The following is a 21,764-nucleotide window of genomic DNA, read 5'->3' on the forward strand; positions in this document are numbered from 1 at the left end:
TCCCATTGAGGATGATATTTGCTGTGGGTCTTTCATAGATAGATTTGATGAAGTTCAGGAATGTTCCCTCTATCCCTATACTTTGAAGGGTTTTAATCTGGAACGGATGCTGGATTTTGTCAAATGCTTTTTCAGCGTCAATTGAGAGGACCATGTGGTTCTCTCTTTTCTTATTAATTTGTTCTATCACACTGATTGATTTGCGAATGTTGAACCATCCTTGTAGCCCAGGAATGAATCCCACCTGGTCATGGTGGATAATCTTTTTAATGTGCTGTTGGATCCTGTTTGCTAGGATCTTGTTGAGAATCTTAGCATCCATATTTATCAGGGATATTGGTCTGAAATTCTCCTTTTTGGTAGGGTCTTTGCTTCGTTTGGGGATCAGGGTAATGCTGGCTTCATAGAAAGAGTCTGAAAGTTTTCCTTCTGCTTCAATTTTTTGAAACAGCTTCAGAAGAATAGGTGTTATTTCTTCTTTGAAAGTTTGGTAGAATTCCCCAGGGAATCCGTCAGGTCCTGGGCTCTTGTTTTTTGGGAGGTTTTTGATCACTGCTTCAATCTCGTTACTAGATATCAGTCTATTCAGGTTGTCAATTTCTTCCTGGTTCAATTTTGGGAGTTAATAGTTTTCCAGGAATGCATCCATTTCATCTAGGTTGCTTAGTTTATTGGAATATAACTGTTAATAATAACTTCTGATGATTGTTTCTACTTCCTTGGTGTTAGTTGTGATCTCTACCTTTTCATTCATAATTTTATGAATTTGGGCTTTCTCTCTTTTCTTTTGGATTAGTGTGGCCAATGGTTTATTGATCTTATTGATTCTTTCAAAAAGCCAGCTTTAGTTTCATTGATACATTCTACTGTATCTCTGGTTTCTACCTCGTTGATCTCAGCTCTAATCTTGATTATTTCCCTTCTTATGTGTGGAGTTGGTTTGATTTGTTGTTGATTCTCCAGTTCTTTAAGGTGTAGAGACAGCTGCTGTGTTCTGGATTTTTCAGTATTTTTGAGGGAGGCTTGGCTGGCTATGTATTTCCCCCTTAGGACCACCTTTGCTATATCCCATAGGTTTTGGACCGAAGTGTCTTCATTCTCATTGGTTTCCATGAATTGTTTCAGTTCTTCTTTGATCTCCTGGTTGATCCAAGCATTCTTAAGCAAGGTGGTCTTTAGCGTCCAGGTGTTTGAGTTCCTTCAGAACTTTTCCTTGTGATTGAGCTCCAGTTTCAAAGCATTGTGATCAGAGAATATGCAGGGAATAATCTCAGTCTTTTGGTATCAGTTGAGTCCTGATTTGTGACCCAGTATGTGGTCTATTCTTGAGAAGGTTCCATGTGCACTTGAGAAGAATGAGTATTCTGTTGTTTTAGGGTGGAATGTTCTGTATATATCTGTGAGGTCCATCTGGTCAAATGTGTCATTCAATGTTCTTGTTTCTTTATTGATTTTCTGCTTCGATGATCTGTCTATTTCTGAGAGAGGCATGTAAAGCTCTCCTACTATTAATGTATTCATATCAATATGACTCTTTATCTTGATTAACAGTTTTCTTATGTAATTGGCTGCTCCCATATTGGGGGCATAGATATTTACAATTGTTAGATCATCTTGGTGGATAGTCCCTTTAAGGATTATGTAGTGTCCTTCTGTATCTCTGACTACAGTCTTTAGTTTAAAATCTAATTTATCTGATATGAGAATCGCTACCCCAGCCTTCTTTTGAGGCCCATTGGCATGAAAGATGCTTCTCCATCCCTTCACTTTCAGTCTGGGTGTATCTTTAGGTTCAAAATGAGTCTCTTGTAGACAACATATGGATGGGTCCTGTCATTTTATCCAATCTGCAACCCTGTGCCATTTTATGGGTGCATTTAGGCCATTCCCTGGAGAGTGATTATTGATAGATACGTTTTTATTGACATCATGTTACCTTTGAAGTCTTTCTTTCTGTAGATTGTCTCTATATTTCTGTTCAATGCTATTCTTAGGAGTTTTCCTCTTTTATAGAACCCCTCTTAATATTTCCTGCAGTGTTGGCTTGGTGGTTGCACAGTCTTTTAAGCCTTGCTGATCTTGGAAACTCTTTATCTCTCCATCCATTTTGAATGTCAGTCTTGCTGGATAAAGTATTCTTGGCTGTATGTTCTCCTCATTTAGTGCCTTCAATATATCTTGCCAGCCCTTTCTGGCTTGCCGAGTCTCTGTGGACAGGTCTGATGTTATTCTGTAGGGCTTTCCTCTGTAAGTAAGGAGCCTCTTTGTCCTAGCGGCTTTCAAGAGATTATACCTACAATTATGATTCCTCAATTTGACTATGAGGTGCCTTGATGTTTTTCTGGAATCTATAATCTTGGGTGGAGACCGTTCGGCCTCTAGTACATGAACGCTGGTTCCATTTGCGAGATTGGGAAAATTTTCATGAAGAACTTGTTCCACTATATCTTCTAGACTTCTTTCTTTCTCCTCCCCTTCAGGGATTCCAATAATTCTGACGTTGGAATGTTTCATGGCATCATTTATTTCCCTGATTCTGTTTTCGTGGTTTTTAAGCTTTTTGTTCCAGGCTTCCTCTTGATCCTTTCTCTCTATCTGTTTGTCCTCCAGATCACTAATTCTATCTTCTGTCTCAGTTACCCTAGCTTTGAGAGAATTTATATTAGATTGGAACTCATTGAGAGCATTGTGAACCTCAGCCCTGGTAGCTTTTAGCTCTGCCCTAACATTGTGAATGTCCTGTCTGGTCGCTTTCAGCTCAGCCCTAATCAATTCCATTTGGTCATCCATGGCTTTCTCCAACCTAGCTATTGCCTGGATAATTGTTAGCCTGAATTCTCTTTCCGACATATTGTCTATGTTGATAGCCGTTAGCTCTGTTGCAGAAGGTCCATCCTCTGTATTTTTCTTCTGTTGGGCATTCCTCCTCCTAGTCATTTTGGTGAGAGATGGCTGAACAGATGAAGCTGGATGTATCGACCGTAGTGCAGTCAGGGTGCACCCTGGAACACTTATGAACAATCAGGATTCCCCACCCAAATGAAAGAAAAAAGAAAAGAAAAAGAAAAAAAAAGAGAGAGAGAGAGAAACAGGAAAGAAAGGGAAGATGAAAGAGAAGGTTCAGCCCAAATGGGCCCCAAGGTAAGATTTATGAGGTATACAAACAAAAACAGGCAAACAAAAAGACTGATAAAAGTATATAACAAGAGAAAAAAGAATATATATGCAAATAAAGGAAGAACCTCGTCGAAAAGAACCCCAAGTGTAAGATTTATATACTATCAGGACAAACACAAAAACACAGAAACACTGGTGGAAGAAAAAAATGGGAGAGTGGTTATAAATTCTCAGTGTGGGCGAGGAAGGTTGTTTTGATCCTTCCTGGATGTATCTTGATATCTTTGTTAAAGGACTCAACTTTCCTAGGATAAAGGGGGATTAAAAATTGGTTTACCTATAGGGGTAGTATTGATTGGGGAAAAGGGATTACTTTGAAGTTTTAACTCTATATGAATATTAGAAAAAAATAAAAAAGGAATAAACTAGACTAAACTAAACTAAAATTAAAAAAAAAAAGAAATTCAAAAATTAGAAATGCAAAGGAAAAACGCAAAAAGAAAAAAGGTGTATGTATCAAAAAGTTCAGGTTAGAAGGTTATTATGGAATTTGATGTACTGGACAGCTCACTGTGATGGTAAATAGGTTAAAAAATTATCTATAAAAAAAATGAGCCAGAATAGTGGGAACAAATTAAAAATAAAAGTTGTCCTATGAAGTAGTGGTGGTGGTTCTCTTGTAGTCTTTTTTTTTTTTTTTTCTTTCCTGGTTGGTTTTCTGGGGAAGGGGTCTGCCACGTGGGTTTTCAGTTAATGATGTTCCCTGAGTTAAGTCCTCCAGTCCCCCTCAAGGGGGTGGGCTCTGAGGAACCCGGTTTTTTCAGGCTTTTGTTTTCTGGAGGTTTTTATGTTTGTTCACTTTTTTTTCCCCCTCTTGCCTTGACAGCTTTTGATGGTTTTTGTAGGTTTAGAGGAAAACAAACTGCACCCTGACCTCCCTCTCAGAGAGAAGCCTCAGTCTGTTCTTCTGTGGGTGTTACAGAGCCCATATAAATTTCCCCTTGGCTGCCGGCAGGGCAAGTTCCGAGTCACGGTCCCTGGTGATGCAGGATCTTCTGCTTGTACCCAAAACCACGGCAGCGGCGGCTATCTGGGCAGCTCCAGACCACCAGAGATGTTCCAAGCAGCGATCGCAGACTGAGATTTTCCCGCTGTCCCAGGCTGGGATTGCCTGGTCTTTCTGGGTCTAAGAGCGCCCGGCTTGCGCGCACCTTTTGGGGGAGGCTGTGGGTCACGCGCGCATCTCAGGCACTGAGAATGGGGTGCAAGTCCGAAAGCACCAGGCTGGGCCTTCCTGCACCTCTCTCAGGGGAGAGTTTGGGGCACACGTCTTACACTCTGAAACAATGGTGCAGGTCAAAGAGCGCCAGCTGGGCCTTTGTACCTCTCTCAGGGGAGGATGAGGGGCGCATGCATCTCAGGCTCTGCAGCAAGGCTCATGCATTCTGCCACCTGGCGTGACTCCCATCCCCTCACAGGAGCCAGGCCCCCGCAATCTCAGGCGCACTGGTGGCTCAGGGACCAAGGCCTGGTTTCTCCGCTGCACTCTCTCTGGCTCAGCGCCAGGGGAGGCTGTCCTGGGACCGGGGACTTAAGCCCCTGTCCCTAGCCGCCCCAATTCCCACAATTCCCCGCCCCCCCATCCTTTGCTCTTTTGGAGTGCTTTCAACCAGTCTCCAAGTTAATGCTGGTCCCCAGATGCAGGGCACTCTTGGGCTGGGGTATTACTTTCCACCCGGTCACCTCTGGTGGCTCCCTCCCCCTTTTGTTTATCTTCCAATATCAGTCCACCGTTCCAAGTCCGCTTTACCTGCCCACTGGTGTCGTCTGCCCCTGTAGAGATCCAGATGTGTATAATTCTGATCTCAGGCTGATTTCATGGGTGATCAGAGTTCTTTGGTAGATAATCAGTTCACTTTAGGGTACAGGTTGAAAGGCGCCTCCTCCTACTTCCCCGCCCTCTTGTCCCCCCTATATTGTACCTTTAATTGTCAAGTGGATATGGAAAAATTTACTTCAGAACCATGGACAGAGTAAACCCAATGTTCACCGGGAGTTCAGGGAGTCATTTTTGTATGACCTTATTGTGTTGGCACCCACCTTAATTCTTCTCTCCTTTTCTTAGAAGGAAATATTTTCCACATATAAGCAGACGCATTATACTTCCAATAAAGAGCTTCCAGGGATAGTAACATTTCTGTTTACCTGAGATATGCAAATTCATCAAAAATTTTCTAGAAGAATCTTAATATAATTACTGAAAGGATACATTTGAAACAATATTTTTGTAGTTCTGGAAAACAAAGCAAAATAAAACAAACTGGCATTTGCAGAGTATGAAAGTTTTCCCTTGTTCACTGAACACTCCACGTGTACAGTGTGAACAACACAGTTTATGTTTCTAACACTCAAATGAGACTCACCATTTTTGGCCAAGATAACAGAGAGGTATTTGTTGTAGAAAGAGTCCACATAGAGCAGGAGGCTTGGGGTTTGCAGTGTCTGGAAGCTGAATGTGATCCTCTCTCTAGCTAACGTCATGTCCCCATGGAATGAAGCAGCGTGAGGGCTGGAGTTTGTACTTAACGGATAAAATTCATGAAAATTGTAAGTCACGGAGGACCCAGCTCCAAAGTGGGCAGAAACCTCTGAAACGATAGGCACATGTTTAAGTTAAAAAAGATTAAGGGTTAATTTTAGGTATACTTATGGACCTTTGAAGTATTTTAATTTCCAGGACATTTTAATAGATGAAAAGGCAGAGGATGATGAAACAAGCACTCACACATCTCAGAAGCCATAGCTTCCTTGGTTGTTGCAGTTTTAGGACTGCCCTCAGTAAGTCTGAGTGTTAAAACTGCCTCTGCTTCTTCCTCAGTGGAACATGGACTAAACAGGCACAGACGTCTGCTCAAGCTTCTGTTTCCTTCCTGCATTTCCCTTGGTGTTAGTCTTTTACTTTGCAGGTAGCAGTCTCGCCCAGCAATGACGAAGGCTGGACGTGGAAGGCTCTTTCCCTCCGGACTACCACCAAGTGTCCACTCGTGTCAATATTTTGATGGAAAAGCAAAGCAGTGTTTGTGGCATCACTGTGAATTTGAGAGAGGGAAGAAACTGTCCAAGATCCTCCCTAATCTGTTTATGAGAGAGTACAGTTGGCCTTCCACATAAGATGGGGCCCTGTGTGTGTGTGCACATGGTTGAGGGCAGGGCCTGGGTAGTTTAGCCACTGGGGGTCCCTGCATCTCCATGGCTACAGCAGGTCCCCCCCTCCTGGCATGGCCCTCATATCACCTCCCTGCAAACCCACACCAAGACCACCTGAGAGTTCTTTCCTTCTTGCTCACCAGGGGGACCTCTGGGGTGATGTTTATCAGCAAGAAGACCTTCAGGTTACATTTTGTGAATATGGATACAGAGCCATAGAGGAGGGGAAATACCTTCTTAGTGGAGCTCAGTGAGCTATAACTAGGGACAATAAACACATCCACTTAAAATGTAAAATTTGCAGAGTGTTAGGAGACGAGCATACCCATGAAACAACATCCACAGTCAATATTCAGAACATTTCCAATTTTCTTCTGCCCTTTGTGCTTCTTGACACAAAGAAGCACAATTCAGTTTCTTCCTTAGGCCCCATGCGGAGGCAGCCACTGGTTTGCTTTCTGTTACTCTAAGTTAATTCTAGAATTTCATATAAATGAAATCATACATTATGGTTTTTAAATTTTTATTTTGTCTCAAACTAATATTTATATAGAGTGGGTTAAGTGTCAAGTTTTAAGTGTCAACCCCATTTATGAATTCTCTATTCTTTTCACCATAACTTGTTCTTTTTAAAATGCTTTGGAAATCCAAGGCCTTATGCATTTCCATATAAAATTTAGAATTAATTTACAATGCTGTTGAAATACCAGTGGGAGTGTTGAATCCACATATCAGTTTGGTAATAAATGATATAGTGATAGTAATGAGTGATCCAGTTCATTGACATGGTATGTTCATCCATTTCTTTAGATGTTAATTTCTTTTAGTCATTTTCCGTGGACAGGTCTTACACTTACTTGTTCCACATGTCTGTAAATATTTCACGTTTTTGAATTCTATTGCAAATACAATCTTTTTAAAAGTTTTTCCAGTTGTTCATAACTAGTATATAAAAATTAACTTGAATTTTGTATATTGACTTTGTATTCTGTGACCTCACTAAACTCCCTCATTAAATCTAGTAGGTTTCTGTGAACTGTCTATATTTTATATAGATAATTATATCCTCCATGACTAAGGAGAGTTTTATTTCTTCTTTCTAAAATGTACAGTCTTCTTTTTTTTTTTTTTAAGTTTCTACTTATTTATTTGACAGAGAGAGATCACAGGTAGGCAGAGAGGCAGGCAGAGAGAGAGGAGGAAGCAGGCTCCCTGCCGAGCAGAGAGCACGATGTGGGGCTCCATCCCAGGACCCTGGGATCATGACCTGAGCTGAAGGCAGAGGCTTTAACCCGCTGAGCCACCCAGGTGCCCCTAAAATGTACAGTCTTTATGGCCTTTCCTTGACTTATTACAATGGCTAAGACCTCAAACATATTGGAAGAAGTGATGGGAACAGAAATCTTTGCTTTCTTCGGTTGCAGAGGGAAAACATTTTGCACCACTGCATATGTTAGTGATATGATGTTAGGTTTCTTTTGTTCAGTTAGGAAGATACCTTATATTCCCAGATTTCATAGTGAACTTGTCAAATGTTTTCTTTTTTCTTCTTTTTTTTTCTTATCTTTTTTTTTTTTAAGATTTTATTTATTTATTTGACAGACAGAGATCACAAGTGGGCAAAGAGGCAGGCAGAGAGAGAGAGAGGGGAAGCAGGCTCCCTGCTGAGCAGAGAGCCCGATGCAGGGCTCAATCCCAAGACCCTGAGATCATGACCTGAGCTGAAGGCAGAGGCTTAACCCACTGAGCCACCTAGGTGCCCCTCAAATGTATTTTCTGTATATACTTCTCTGTTTTTCTCTTTTATTCTGTTGATATAAGGTCTTTCTTGAGATTTTTAAAACTTAAAACAGCATTGCATCTTTTGGATTAATCCCACTTATTCATGTATTTTTTCCTAAGTGTTTGATTTGGTTTGGTGATTTTTTTTATTAAGTGTTTTGGTGTCAATATTCATGAGTATATTTCTGTAGTTTTTTTGAATGTTTTGTTTCTTGTAAAATCTTTGTTTGATTTTAGTATCAAACTATTAGAAGGCTCATGAATTGCCTTGGAAAATGCTCCTCCTCCCTTCTGTCCTCTAACAGCCTGCATCAGACTGGAATTATCTTTCCTGTAGAAATTGCTAGCAAATAGCTTCTGGTCCTGGAATTTCCATTGTGGGAAGAACTTTAATTAGAACTTCAATTTCTGTAGTAGTTGTAGGTTATTGAGATTTTATATCTATTATGCTTTGGTTTGGTAATTTGTGTCTTTCAAGAAACGTGTCCATTTAATTTAAGTCTGGAAATTTATTGTCATAATGCTGTCAATATTGTCAATATTTCATTGTTATCCTCTTAATTTGTGTAGCATCTTCTTTGGTATTTTTAATTTTTGATATTTATAATTTGTATCCTTGTTCCTTTTTTCTTGGGCATTGAGTTAGAAATTTATCAATTTTATTGATCTCTTCTATGAATTAGCTTTTAATTGCATTGACATAGTTATATAATGCTAGTTATTTCAATCATGATTGCATTGATTTTTTTTCTTTGCCTATTTTTATTTCATTAATTTTTGCTTCATTTTTATTATCTCTTCTACTTTCTTTGATTTCATTTTGTTCTTTCTTTAAATTCCTAAATTGGAAACTTATATAATTGATTTTATACCTGTATTGTTTTCTAATAAAATAATTTATAGTCATAAATTTCCCATTAAGTAATACTTCAGTCGTATAGCTCAAATTTTAATATGGTATATTTTTATTTTTACCTAAAATATTTTTTAGTTTCATTTATGAGTCTTCTTTGACTCAAAGATTGTCTAGAATTAAAGTATTTAATTAGTGATATTGTCAGAAGATTTTGAGACTCTTGAAAATTTTTTCATTTTTTTCTATTCTTCCAATGGAGTATTTTTATTGTCTTACTGTCAAGTTCACAGGTTCCTTCCCCTGTTGAGCTCATCTGGTTATAAATATTTTTTAAAACTGCTGTAATTGTATTTTTATGCTCTGATATTCCTGCCAGTTTTTTATATGATTTTCTTTGGTCTGTTGAAGTTGTGTATCTGTTTGTTGATGACTTATTTTCTTTGTTTCTCTGAATTTGATTCCATTGATGAATATGATATAATCATGACTCAATGTCTTTGTCTGCTGAAACAACAAAAAAAAGGCCGTACTCAGAGTCAATTCCTATTAACTACATTTTCCCCCTGAGTATGCAACATAATTTCTTGATTTTTTTTACACATTCAGTACTTTTTAAAAACTAGACAATGTTGATAACTCATTGTAAATGTTCTTAATTTTGTTGGCTCTTGTTTCTGTTTTTCTGTGGTTGCTGCTGTTCGTTCCAGGGGGTGAACGGCATGCCTGCACCCCCTCTTCAGCCCGGTCTCCCCAGGCATGCCTCCCTTGCATCTCTACCACCATGCCACGTCTGGAGGTCTTCCTGAGTCTGCCCACGTGGGTGTTCGCCAAGGGTTTGGGCGAAGACCACGAGCAAATCTGGGCGCTCATCCGCTCTGGTCTCCTTGTGTCCAGTGCTCGGCTTCCCTTCCCCGCAGCTGTCCATGAGGCCACTCGACTCTGTCAACAGGGCTACAAGTGGATTTTGCCTGCGAAGGTGAAACGTGACCTGGAATGGGGCTACCCAGTACCGTCACACATTCGTCTTCACATATCGCTTCTGTGACTGTGCTCCCACCATTTCTAGGCTGTTTATTCTTCTGAAAATCAAGAACTGATCCAGTTTGGTTCCCAGGTTTGTTCTCTATAACCCACGGGCTTTTAAGGTCAAAAGGCAACAGTTCAGAGATTCCTGAATGGAGGCGTTGACATTTATTTTGGTGAGCGTGGATTTTAGTTAGATTCTGTGAGTGTCTATGAAAGTATAAACCTCATAAGAACATTCCAAGAATTGTGTCCCTGCTACAATCAGCTCGGTCATTTTTCAATGAATGGCTTGTGACCTCTCAGAATGAGACTAAAAAGATTCTGTCATTTTCACTGTAATAAGAGGTCATCAGTAAACCTCGGAGCAAAATGGTTAAGTGGATCTATTTCAGTCATCTTAGTACAAGTGGGAAATGTATTTATTATGTCAATAAAATATATTTTTGGAGGAAAATTCTTCCTGTACAACTTGAAGCCATTACTTTATGTAATAATACTGAAATAACCAGAGCGGCACAAGACAGACTTCCAACACGTGTTATCTCACGGCACAGGCCCGAGGTAGGAGTAAGGAGGCTCAAACGGTGTTTCCGGAAAAATCACAGAACTGACGTTAGATTTCACAGTCGTCGGCCCTGTCTTTTCGGGGAGTCATGTTTCTTTCCAATAAAATGAGATTAGTTGTAAAAGAGTGATTTGCAGAAGGAATTTGAGAACTGAATACATTCATGGAACGATGGAGAAGAGGCTCAGGGTCCACACACCCCAGCAGCCCCTCCTCCCAGCAGGTCCACACTCACCCTGTGTGCAGAAGGGCCCCGAGAAAGCAGAGAGCTCACAGTCGCAAGAGAACCCCCGGGGTCTCTCCTGGCAGCGCCCCCCGTTGTGACACAGATGCCCATAGGTGCTGCAGTGCCCCGGACAGCCAGGCTGCACCCCCGGGGTGACCTCTGCCCTCTCCTCCAGGTCCAGCGCCTTCCCGTTCAGCTGCAAGGATCGGATGCACCCCAGGAAGCCTCTCTGCCTGGTGGCCGTGCCTCCTGAAACAGAGCACAAGATGCAGTCCAGACCCCGTGCAGCCAGGGCTCGACGGGAAGACGCAAAACTGGGGCCCTCAAACATCATTATGAACAGATAGAATTTTCAAATTGTAAATTTTGACACAGTTGGGAGAAATTCAAGGACACTGAAAAAACTTTTTTTAAACAGCTTGACTTTGCTTAATGTTTATTCTAAACAGATTTCTTGTTAGTTAACTGAGGAATTTATTTTTAAGTTAGTTTTATTAGAATATAGAGCGGGACTTAATAAAACATCAATACTGTTGTAATGATGATAATGGAATGTGGTGGACCTATTAGCTAAAACATAAGAATCTTTTTAAGCATAAAACCCCAGACGTCCATTTACAGCAATAGTGGAATAATGGGACTGGATTTGCTCTCCCACCTTGAAAATAACTTAAGGAACCAGAACAATGTCAAGCAACAGTTCTGAAGGCACTGGGCGCGTGGACATAAATGGCAGTCAGCTCCGGGCATGAGAAAATAGCACGTCAAGCTCTCCCATCACTCCAGCTTTCTGCCTGGGGAGTTTGGGGGCCGATGTCGCTTGTCTCCCCAGTGAACTCGGCAGGTCTGCAGAGGGCCCCGCCAGAGCATTGACCTCAGCGTTTGCCAACACTATTTGTGAGGAAACATAGCTAAAGGGGATGATAGCCCACGTTCATGAACTGGGAGAGGAATTGGCAAAACATTTTTACCACCCAAAGCAATCTACAGATCAGATGCAGTCTCTACCAGAATCCCACTGGCATTTTCACAAAGAGAAAAAAAAAATCCAAAAAATCTTACATACCCCAAAGGACTCCAATGCAATCTTTAGATCATGCCTTCTGATTTCAAATTATGTGACAAAGCCACAGGGATCATAAAAGGTTATGGGCATAAAGAGAAGTAAAAAGACCAGTGCAGCAGAATAGAGAGCCCAGAATTAAACTCACAAATCATACGCACTCAAATAATCTTCAACAAGGGCACCAAGAATACAAATGAGGAAAGGATAAGCTCTTTAATAAATGGTGTTGGGAAACTGGATCCACGTGCAAAAAACCCACAAAAAACAAAAAACATGTAGTTGGACTCTTACCTTACACCATAAACAAAAATCAACTCAAAATGTATTGAAGACTTAAATGTAAGATCTGAAACTATAAAGCACCTAGAAAAAAACATAGGTAAAAAAAAATCCTTGGCCTCTGTCTTGGCAATGATATTTTTGTAGGACACCAAAACACAAACATTAAAGGAAAAACAATCAAACTAAAAAGCTTCTGCCCAGCAAAGGAAACAACCAACAAATTGAAAAAGCAGCCTACAGACTGGGATCAAATATTTGTAACACATATATGGTGTAGGGTTAATATGCAAAATATATAAGGAACTTCTACAACTTAATAGCATAAAACCAAAATCACCTGAGTATATATGGGCAAAGGCTCTGAACAGACCTTTCTCCAAGAAGGCATGCAGACAGCCGGCATGTACATGAGAAGGAGCGCCGCACCACTAATGACCAGGGACGTGCGGAGCAAAGCCGTAGTGGCTTATCACCTCACAACTGTTAGAGTGGGTTTTACTGAAAGGTCAGAGCTAACAGATATTGGGGAGGATGTGGAGAAAGGGGACGCTGTTGGTAGGAAGGCAAACTGGTGCAGCCACTGTGGAAGACAGTAGGGGGTTTCCTCGAAAGTTAAAAATAGAATTACCATATGACCCGTTAATTATTCTTCTTTTTTTTTCCAATTTATTTATTTTCAGAAAAAAATTATTCATTATTTTTTCACCACACCCAGTGCTCCATGCAAGCTGTGCCCTCTATAATACCCACCACCTGGTACCCCAACCTCCCACCCCCCCACCACTTCAAACCCCTCAGATTGTTTTTCAGAGTCCATAGTCTCTCATGGTTCACCTCCCCTTCCAATTTACCCAAATTCCCTTCTCCTCTCTAACGCCCCTTGTCCTCCATGCTATTTGTTATGCTCCACAAATAAGTGAAACCATATGATAATTGACTCTCTCTGCTTGACTTATTTCTCTCAGCATAATCTCTTCCAGTCCCGTCCATGTTGCTACAAAAGTTGGGTATTCATCCTTTCTGATGGAGGCATAATACTCCATAGTGTATATGGACCACATCTTCCTTATCCATTCGTCCGTTGAAGGGCATCTTGGTTCTTTCCATAGTTTGGCAACCGTGGCCATTGCTGCTATAAACATTGGGGTACAGATGGCCCTTCTTTTCATGACATCTGTGTCTTTGGGGTAAATACCCAGGAGTGCAATTGCAGGGTCATAGGGAAGCTCTATGTTTAATTTCTTGAGGAATCTCCACACTGTTCTCCAAAGAGGCTGCACCAACTTGCATTCCCACTAACAGTGTAAGAGGGTTCCCTTACTCTTCTCTGCATATATCCAAAGGAACTGAACTCAGTATCTCGAGGACATACTTGCACACCCATGTTTATTGCAGCAGCCAAAATAGGAAAACAACAGAAATGTCCATAAATACCTCACATTAGATATGAAAATGTGGTATATTATTCAACCTTAAAAAAGAAGGAAATCCTGTCATTTGTAAGAGCGTGAGTGGGTGTGGAGGACATTATACTAAATGAGATGCAAAAGAGCAAAACAAATGCTCTCTCATCTCATTCATATGTGGAATCCAGAATCATCAAACTCATGGAAACAGAGTGTAGTGTAGTGGCCATCAGAGCTCCGGGGAGGGGATGGGGGAGGAAATGGAGGGTTACTGGTTGAAAACACCAAGTTTCAGTTATGAGAGATAAATAAGTTCTAGGGATCTAGAGCTAACAACACGTTTTGTATCCTTAACATTTTTAAGAGGTAGATCTTCAAATGGGCAAACAAAGTCAAAAGTTGAAATATGTCAGGAGGATATTGTTTGATAAATCCTCAAACTAGAGATTAAATCCTTCTGCTCAATTGTTTCAGAAATCCTGAAATTTTTTTTATACTGCAGCCCACCTTTTATTTTTCTGATCAAAGTAGGTAAGAAAATGAGTTCCTAAAATGAAGATCAAGTTTCTCTTATTTCACAATCTAGAAATAAATTGCATTTTGAGAAAACATTTTCAAAAATGTGTATATTATGCTTATGTAATTAATCTCCCATAATCAATACCTACAGTTATTTGCATTAAAGAATCAAGCTCAGACACAAGACTGCTTTCCACTAAGGGATTCCGAAGAGATCGAGGTCTCCAAAATGCATGTACCAATGGCAACTGCCCAGAGCAGTAGGAGGCAAAGCAGAGGGTGGGGCAGAGATATCTGGACACAGCACCGTGCTGTCCCCCGAGGCTCCCCTCCTGGGCTGGATCACACGTGGGATGGCACGTTGAAGGAACTGACTCTGTGTGGAGAATAGCTTCTGTTTTCCCAGAAAAGTGCCCCAGCCACTGATGGTTGGGGCTGGCGTGTTTGCACAGTGTGAGGCTTACCCTCCCTGAAACAGTCCCAGTGGGACGGGCAGGACACAGTGCAGGAAAGCCCGGGGCAGACTATGCACAGAGGGCTGAAGACCATGTGTCTCCATTGTTCAATGTTCTCAGGCTATTTCCGATGTTTTAAATTCTTTGAAAACAGCCTACTACAGCACGGCAACTTCAGGAGGTCAGACACTGGCGCAGAACCGTGTCTGAGATCTTACCTTTGAACACTAATCAGTGCTTCAAAGATTTAGGATTAACTAACCCAGTGTAACAAATGGGACATAAAAGTGGGGTTCAAAGAAGTTTCAATCACTAGAAACAAAACATAAGAAGTGAAAATATCCCATGATATTTGAGGGGTTTTATGTCTTATTTATATTTACTCAATTAAAAAAAATCTTTATAAATGTTGTTCAAGTTTGGCCAAGTGACCACAGTTCAGGAGTCTAGTACAGTGCCTCAGGAATAGAAATTTCAATAAATATATCTCCAATAACATAAAATGGTAGTGGTACCTGGCTGGCTCTGTCCGTTAAGCGACCAGCTGGATCTCAGCTCAGGCCTTTTTTTTTTTTTTTTAAATTTTTGTTTACTTTTTAAATTTCTTTGCAGTGTTCCAGAATTCATTGTTTGTGCACCACACCCAGTGCCCCATGCAATACATGCCCTCCACAATACCCACCACCAGGGTCACCTAACCTCCCACCTGCCCCCACTCCAAAACCCTCAGTTAGTTCCTCAGAGTGCACAGTCTTTCATGGTTTATCATCCCCTCCAACTTCCCCCAACTCCCTTCTCAGCTCAGGTCTTGATCTCAAGGCTGAAGTGTTCAAGCCCCATGTTGAAAAAAAAGTAGAAAAGAGCAAAACAATTATACAGAAAATAGGAAAAACTGTGTTTGTGATATAAGGGTAAGCTTCCTCTTTCGGGTAGGAGACTGTAAGACAACGAGGCAGTTTGTAGGGATCCTGGGAATCTGGTTCAAACTGAGACTGCTTGATATTTCATTAATAGTTGGAGACTATTTTTCATTTGTCAGAGTTTGTAATAAATAAACAGTATCCTTATTCATTTGAATGTGTGGAGTGGTCACAGGAGGGCTAATCCCTCCATCTTATTGATGCCCCAATCCCAGTGAAGCCATTCCTGAACAACACACGGGAAAAGGAAAACCAAGCGGCCAGCGCAGTGGCAGCCCCACAGGGCTTGAGTGGAGTGATGCCAGTGGGGGCTGAAGGGGTCGGGGAGGAGACCACAATGCCCACTGATGGGGTGGGGGTGTCAAGGTATGTGGGGTGGTGCTGACCCTCCTGGCCCTCTCACTGTTTCCGGGGGGGGCCCTGGCTGGGGACCCAGCATTTAGAAGTGGGAGCCGCTGATGTTTGCCTCACTGCTGGACACAAAGTGGCCAGAGCAGCGCCCGCTGCTTGTCCGTTGGGAGCCAGACTCAGGGAAGTCAGTGCCTGACCCCCCGGGGCAGCGAGTTGGCTCCTGTGTCCACACTGGGGACAAAGGCACTTTGTTGCCATGCCAGGAGGTCAGCATCCAGCATGAGCGGCCCGGCTGCTAGAGCCTGGAGCTGCCCGATGGGGCTAACGTCCCACCCCTGCCTTGCCTGTCCCCTTTCCTTGGAGTCATCCACCCCACTGCACACACCCCAGGCTTGGGGAGGGTGCCGGGTTACACTCACCCACAAAGAGCTGGCTGTTGAGCTGCAGGCGCATGTGCCCGTCCTCAGGGGCCGTGTGTGTCCCGGGTGGGAGCAGGTCCACCTGCAGCCAGGCCTCCTTGATGTTCCTCTCGGCCCGGACCAGGTGCCACCGGTCGTCATTGAGGGGGCCGGGCGCCCGCACTGTGACCTCACAGGGCCCGTTCCCGACATCAAAGGAAAAGGCCACTTCTCTTGGGGCTGGAAACACGACACATGGGAAGGTTGGAGCCATTTCCCAGAGGGGCCTCGGGGACACAGGGGAGTGGCCCTCCCTCCAACCACAGGCAGAAGAGTATTTTTCCAGGTAGACCAGAGGGCAAAGGGATCTCGTACTTGGGAAAATAATGATTTTTAAAAATATGATTCAGAATGTGTTAATTCACTTTGATCTGTGCCAGACTGAAACCATAATTGCATGTGTAGAAAAACTATAAAACATCTGGATTTTGTGTAGAACTTGGTCCAGACCTTCACCCATTTTATAACGTGAACAAGCTGGGGGTGCACGGATGTCTGCGGCAGGCTGCTTGGGGGTGAGCACCCTGTGGCAGAGTTAGCTGAACTCGAACCCTGTCTGCCCCTGGATGAATGTTTCTCAGACTGGACCCTCTGTGGACTGCTGCTTCCACTGGCTGTCATGTGCACCACTGCTCCCGCTGGGCAGAGGGCACAGACCTGCAGGACTGGACCCGAGTCTCAGGCTGGAGCTGGTGGATGGAGGGATGAGGAGTGCCCAGGCCTCCTTGACCAGTGACAAGCGCCCCACAGAGTTTTCTGGAAACTTACAGCGTAGCTCCAGGCTGATGAAGTCTGTGATCCCCAGGTTCTCTAAGAACACCCCAGATGAAGCTCTCGTCTTGAAAAAGAAGGACACATCAGCGCTGAGCTCTGCATGTAGAGTGGGGAAGTGAAGATATGAGGTTTCTGTGTGGAAGGAAGCCGAGTTCCAGAAGGATCCTAGGAGACAGAAGGGAAAGGTCACACTTTCAAAGCTGTGTTTGCTGTCCTGGCTGCCTTTTCCTGAGCGTGCCCACAAGATGCCTGAACTGAGAGCTCAATGGAAGTGGGGATCCATGAAGACCCTCTCCTTGTAGGGCAGGAGAGAGGTCCTTGCAAACTGTGTCCATCTCCACATCACCCATTAGGGATGTCTCCTCTGCATCCAGGCAAGTCACTCTGATAACATTCTTCACAGTTTATCATCAGACCTTAACTCATCATTTGGAATGTTAAGCATCTTCATAACTGAGTTTGAAAAAAATCCTGCAGAAGTCCAGAGTTGCCCATCATAACCCCAGGACTCAGCTGGTCCAAACTGTTCCAGCCTCACCAGGCTCGTTCCCCAGAATGCGTACTCCCATCTTGACTGGGACGGAGAGGGGGAGATGCTCTACCAAGCCTGCTCTCCCAGACAAGCATTTTCCCCTGAGTCCTGATAAGATGGGTGGGAAGTAACCACCCACACTGGTTTCTGCCACAGCATCTCCTATCGCTCAAAGTCAATGAAAAATAAAGAAACTAAAACCTCTCAAAGATAAAAAGCTTCTTCCCAAGGATTAGCTCTTTGATGGAAATGAACTTTCAAAAACACGTGATCCTGTGATGCAGTGTGACTTGGAGCCACCCTCTGGTTGGGCTCCTCCGCACTTTTCTTCTGAGTTTGTATGTTCTGGCCTCCCTCTTGCTGGGGTTGCCTCCTATTGAACCTGAGGTTGGGCATGGTGTACAGCCTGGGCCGTGATGACCCTGTGTCCCGGCTCTGAGGCCCCATACCTGACAGCACTCACGTCTGAATCACTTTTCCTGGAGCATAAGCTCATGCATGGTCAGAAAACAGCCACCTCAAATACCTCTCCACTCCATGTCCAGAGGACAGACGCAGTCCTGGCTAGCCTCTGCACTGCGTGTCTCTAGCCAGCATCACCTCCTGCCAAGCTGGTCTGCTTTGCGGCTTTCTGGCTGGGGGTGGGGGGGGCAAATCAAGATGTCAGTTCTCAGGTTTTCCTGGGACTCATGTGGAGCCAACAGCCCCTTTGCTGGCTTTCTGTGGAGATACATTTTGGGAATGTTTTGTTTTTCTAGAGGATAATTAGGTGAGGTGAGGTAAGGTTTCCTCTGCACAGTTCTTCCCAGGGGCAGGTCCTGGTCTGGTTCATGAAGGAGATGGCAGGTGATTGCCAGTCACAGGGGTCTCTGCGGCCACACTTGGTGGGACCACGCTGCTCTCCCAGCAGCATGCTGACTTAGGACAGCACCAAAGAGAAAAGAAGGACTCTTCCCAAACATGAGCTGACTGGTCCTTAAGAATGTTTGGGCTTAAATCCCAAATTAGAGAAAACGGTTTTAAAGGTTTATCTTTTGAGTCACTATACAAGGGGGTACCTGCATCCCCATGTTCACAGCAGCAGTATCAACAATAGTCAAATTAGGGAAAGAGCCCACATGTCCATCCACAGATGAACGGACAAAGAAGACGTGCTGTAAACATACAGTATTTACGCAGCCGTCAGAAAGAATGGAATCTTGCCGTTTGCAATGACATGGATGGTGTCACGGTGAGTGAAGTAAGTCAATCAGGGAAAGGCAAATATCACATGATTTCACACGTGTGTGGAATTTAAGGAACAAAATGGATGAACATAGGGGAATAAAAAAGAGGCAAACCACAAAACAGACTCTTAACAACAGAGGACAAACGGGGCTGCTGGAGGGAGGTGGGCAGGGGATGGGCGATGGGCTAGATGGGGGATGGGCATTAAGAGGGGCACTTGTCATGAGGAGCACTTGGTGTTGTACGTAAGTGATGAATCACTGAATTCTATACCTGAAAAAACAACAACAAAAGCATATCTTTCATTTCATTTCAGTTTTGTAAGTAGACCAAAGGGAAGCTCTGGGGACTGGTTTAATCTAGTAGGCTAGAATCTGTTTCCCGTGGGCTACACGTTTCCGCAATGAGCGAGTCGGAGAGGGAGCACCTCTCATCTTCTATGTGGCTGAAGCCTTTGAACTAATATGGACACTATTTGGTCACCGCGCTCTTGTTGGTGGAACTGCACAAGGTGACCCAGTGCCTATCTATTGCCTGCACCCTTAGGGGCCTGGGTCCTCTGTGCCTTGGGTGTGAAGTCGGGGTCCAGGAACTCACGGGTGGGAGCCATGAGTTCTGTAGGAGCAGACCTACGTGGGCCCTGCTCTGGGGGGTCTGACAGGAAGGGCTGTGGGCCACCCAGGAAAGAGTCACATTATCATATGGACCTTAAAGGTAGGGATCTGATAACAGGCCTGCTTGAAGGCAACCTTTATCTCATGTGCATATAGATGGGTGTGTGTGGGTGCACCTGTGTGTTATAGAATGTTTACTTACATAAGAAAGAGATGTAGCATTATGTATGTTTTTAATATAGATACGTATACACAATGTACTGTATATATTATATATGTAACACTACTATATATTCAATGTAACACATGGACTCTGTATCTGTAGACAGTGTGTGTGTCCTGTGCACACATGTGTGAGAAATATGGCTGTATAGACAGACACTGCCCAGTCAGGGAAATCAGCTCTGTTAGCCTGACTGGGTTAAGGCTGATTTCATAAATATTTTCTTTTCTAAGTTTTTATTTGACCTATTAATAAATTATCCCAATAATTATTACTTAAAAAGGAATAGAGACCATGTTAAAGGCACACTGTTTTTATAAAACAAAGATGTTTACTTTAAAAATTAAAAGGATATGAAAATAAAAAATCTGCTTCTCAAAACTGGAAGTATAAATTACAAAATTGCTAAACTGACTGCGATTTTTCTAGCCAAATCCATCTTTCTGATCATTTAAGAGACTGTTAAACACAGCTTCTTAAGGAGAAAACACTAAGGGTTACTGCTTCAGCTTTGGGACATAAACCCTCATGTGTCCATCCAATACTTCAGTGGCTCCTCTTGAAATCTGTAGTGTTTTTGAAAGTAACAATTGGGATCAAATATAAAGGAAAATGCACATGAAAACAGTGAACCATGGGGCTGGCTATAGGGACAGTTCTGGTTGGAGGCCAGCTGGAAGGGAACACAGCTCATCACACGCATCTGTGCAGGAGACCCGCTGCCCTGTGTGGGGAGGCACCTGCAGACATTCGAGGAGCTCACAGGAAGGAAGAATTACTCCTACAGCTATTCACACGGCAAGCAGCCTGAGAAGCCACCTCAGGCTTCAGTGCCTGCGTTCCCTTCTGGGTCTGTGGGGAACTCCCCTAATGTTGGCAGCTGCTACGAAGCTTACTGGTGTTCCTAAGATACAACAGGTTCTTTACTATCTACAGAGACATGTTTGCTTTAAGGGCAGTTGGACCCAGCAGGTACAATGCAGGTAGAAAGAAGTCACCTCGGGCCCAGAGGTTCGCCAGCCCTCCCAACCTAGTTTAGGGGCAAGAAAAAACTTAAGTAACTCGCTGTGATGCTCCCATAGTTTTCTGCATGCACCCTGCCCTCTGCCATGAATTCTTGCATATCTGGGATGGAAGTGCTGGGGCTGAGTGGGGCTGGGGTCCAGGAGGTCTGACAGCCACTCCCACCTTCCTGTGCTGTCAGCCTCTTCCCTGCACATTTCCCAGTCTCTGGGCTTCCTCCCTCGGGCAGTGTCTGCCCAGAATTGCCAGGCTGCCCTTCATCCCCTGACCTCTGCAGGGCTCTGTCCTTGACCTCTTCCCTTCTCTCTGGACATGCACTATCCAGGAGACCTTCCTCACACGAATCCCACAGATAGCAGGCAGCTTCTCCAGGGACTCCATGTGAGCAGGGCCAAGGCCCTCCGTCTTGCCTGTCTGTGTTCACCCCACAGACATCTGGACCAGCCTGTTCATGTCACCAGGCCAGAATAGCCCATGGCATCCATGGAGGCTCCATCCTTTGCTGTTTGGACCCAGCCCTTGGCTACCTTGAATTTGTTCACAGCTCACATCAATCTGCAACTACCTTGAAGCAAATTCCCATTGTGGCTCTCTGATGCAGCCGGGACCCCGGGCCAGCAGCCATCCACCCACTCTGCTGGGGATGCTTTCCCTGCACTGGTGCATGTTCCTGGTCCTGCTGGTCTTCATCAGTGGGTCCTTTCCAGGGAGGCCTCCTGAACCCCCACTCTGTGTCCTGCCTTCTCCCCATTGTGTGCATGCGTCATCATGCATGTGTGCATGGACTCGTCCTCTCTCTGTTGCCCCGGGAGGACAGTGATGGCCTTCTGTCTTATCCCTGAATGCACCACTGGCCACACTCCATCGTTATCTGACTGACTGTCTGGATAATATTTCCTCTCTTCTTTAGCCTGTGAGCAGGCAGGATACTCTTTTCGTTTTGGTTTCATAATATATCTTCCCATAATTCTGCTCATGTAATTTGTGGAACAAATGGGAGTGGGGAAGGAAGATGGAGGAGGGGGTTGGTGGGGAGGGGTGGCCAGGGAAATCAGAGAATCGAATCCAAAGGAAAGCTAGGCAATCAGCGGCCGTAAGCATTTAAAAATTGTCGACGTGCCCGGACCCTTGTTGG

General features: G+C 43.6%; 1 protein-coding gene across 1 annotated transcript in view; it reads right to left on the bottom strand.

Moving 5' to 3' along the window:
• The window catches only part of LOC122903494 (contactin-associated protein-like 4), a 126,803-nt gene that overhangs the window by 12,095 nt on the left and 92,944 nt on the right, over positions 1 to 21,764 (bottom strand). The window contains exons 17-20 of the mRNA XM_044244361.1: positions 17,005 to 17,175; positions 16,198 to 16,416; positions 10,789 to 11,028; positions 5,541 to 5,765 (exon numbers count right to left, since the gene is read on the bottom strand). Coding sequence (XP_044100296.1) covers positions 5,541 to 5,765; positions 10,789 to 11,028; positions 16,198 to 16,416; positions 17,005 to 17,175 — 855 coding nt within the window. The remainder of the gene's footprint in view (positions 1 to 5,540; positions 5,766 to 10,788; positions 11,029 to 16,197; positions 16,417 to 17,004; positions 17,176 to 21,764) is intronic.

This window comes from Neovison vison, chromosome 3 (assembly GCF_020171115.1).
Source record: "Neovison vison isolate M4711 chromosome 3, ASM_NN_V1, whole genome shotgun sequence".
In the NCBI taxonomy this organism is placed as follows: Eukaryota; Metazoa; Chordata; class Mammalia; order Carnivora; family Mustelidae; genus Neogale; species Neogale vison.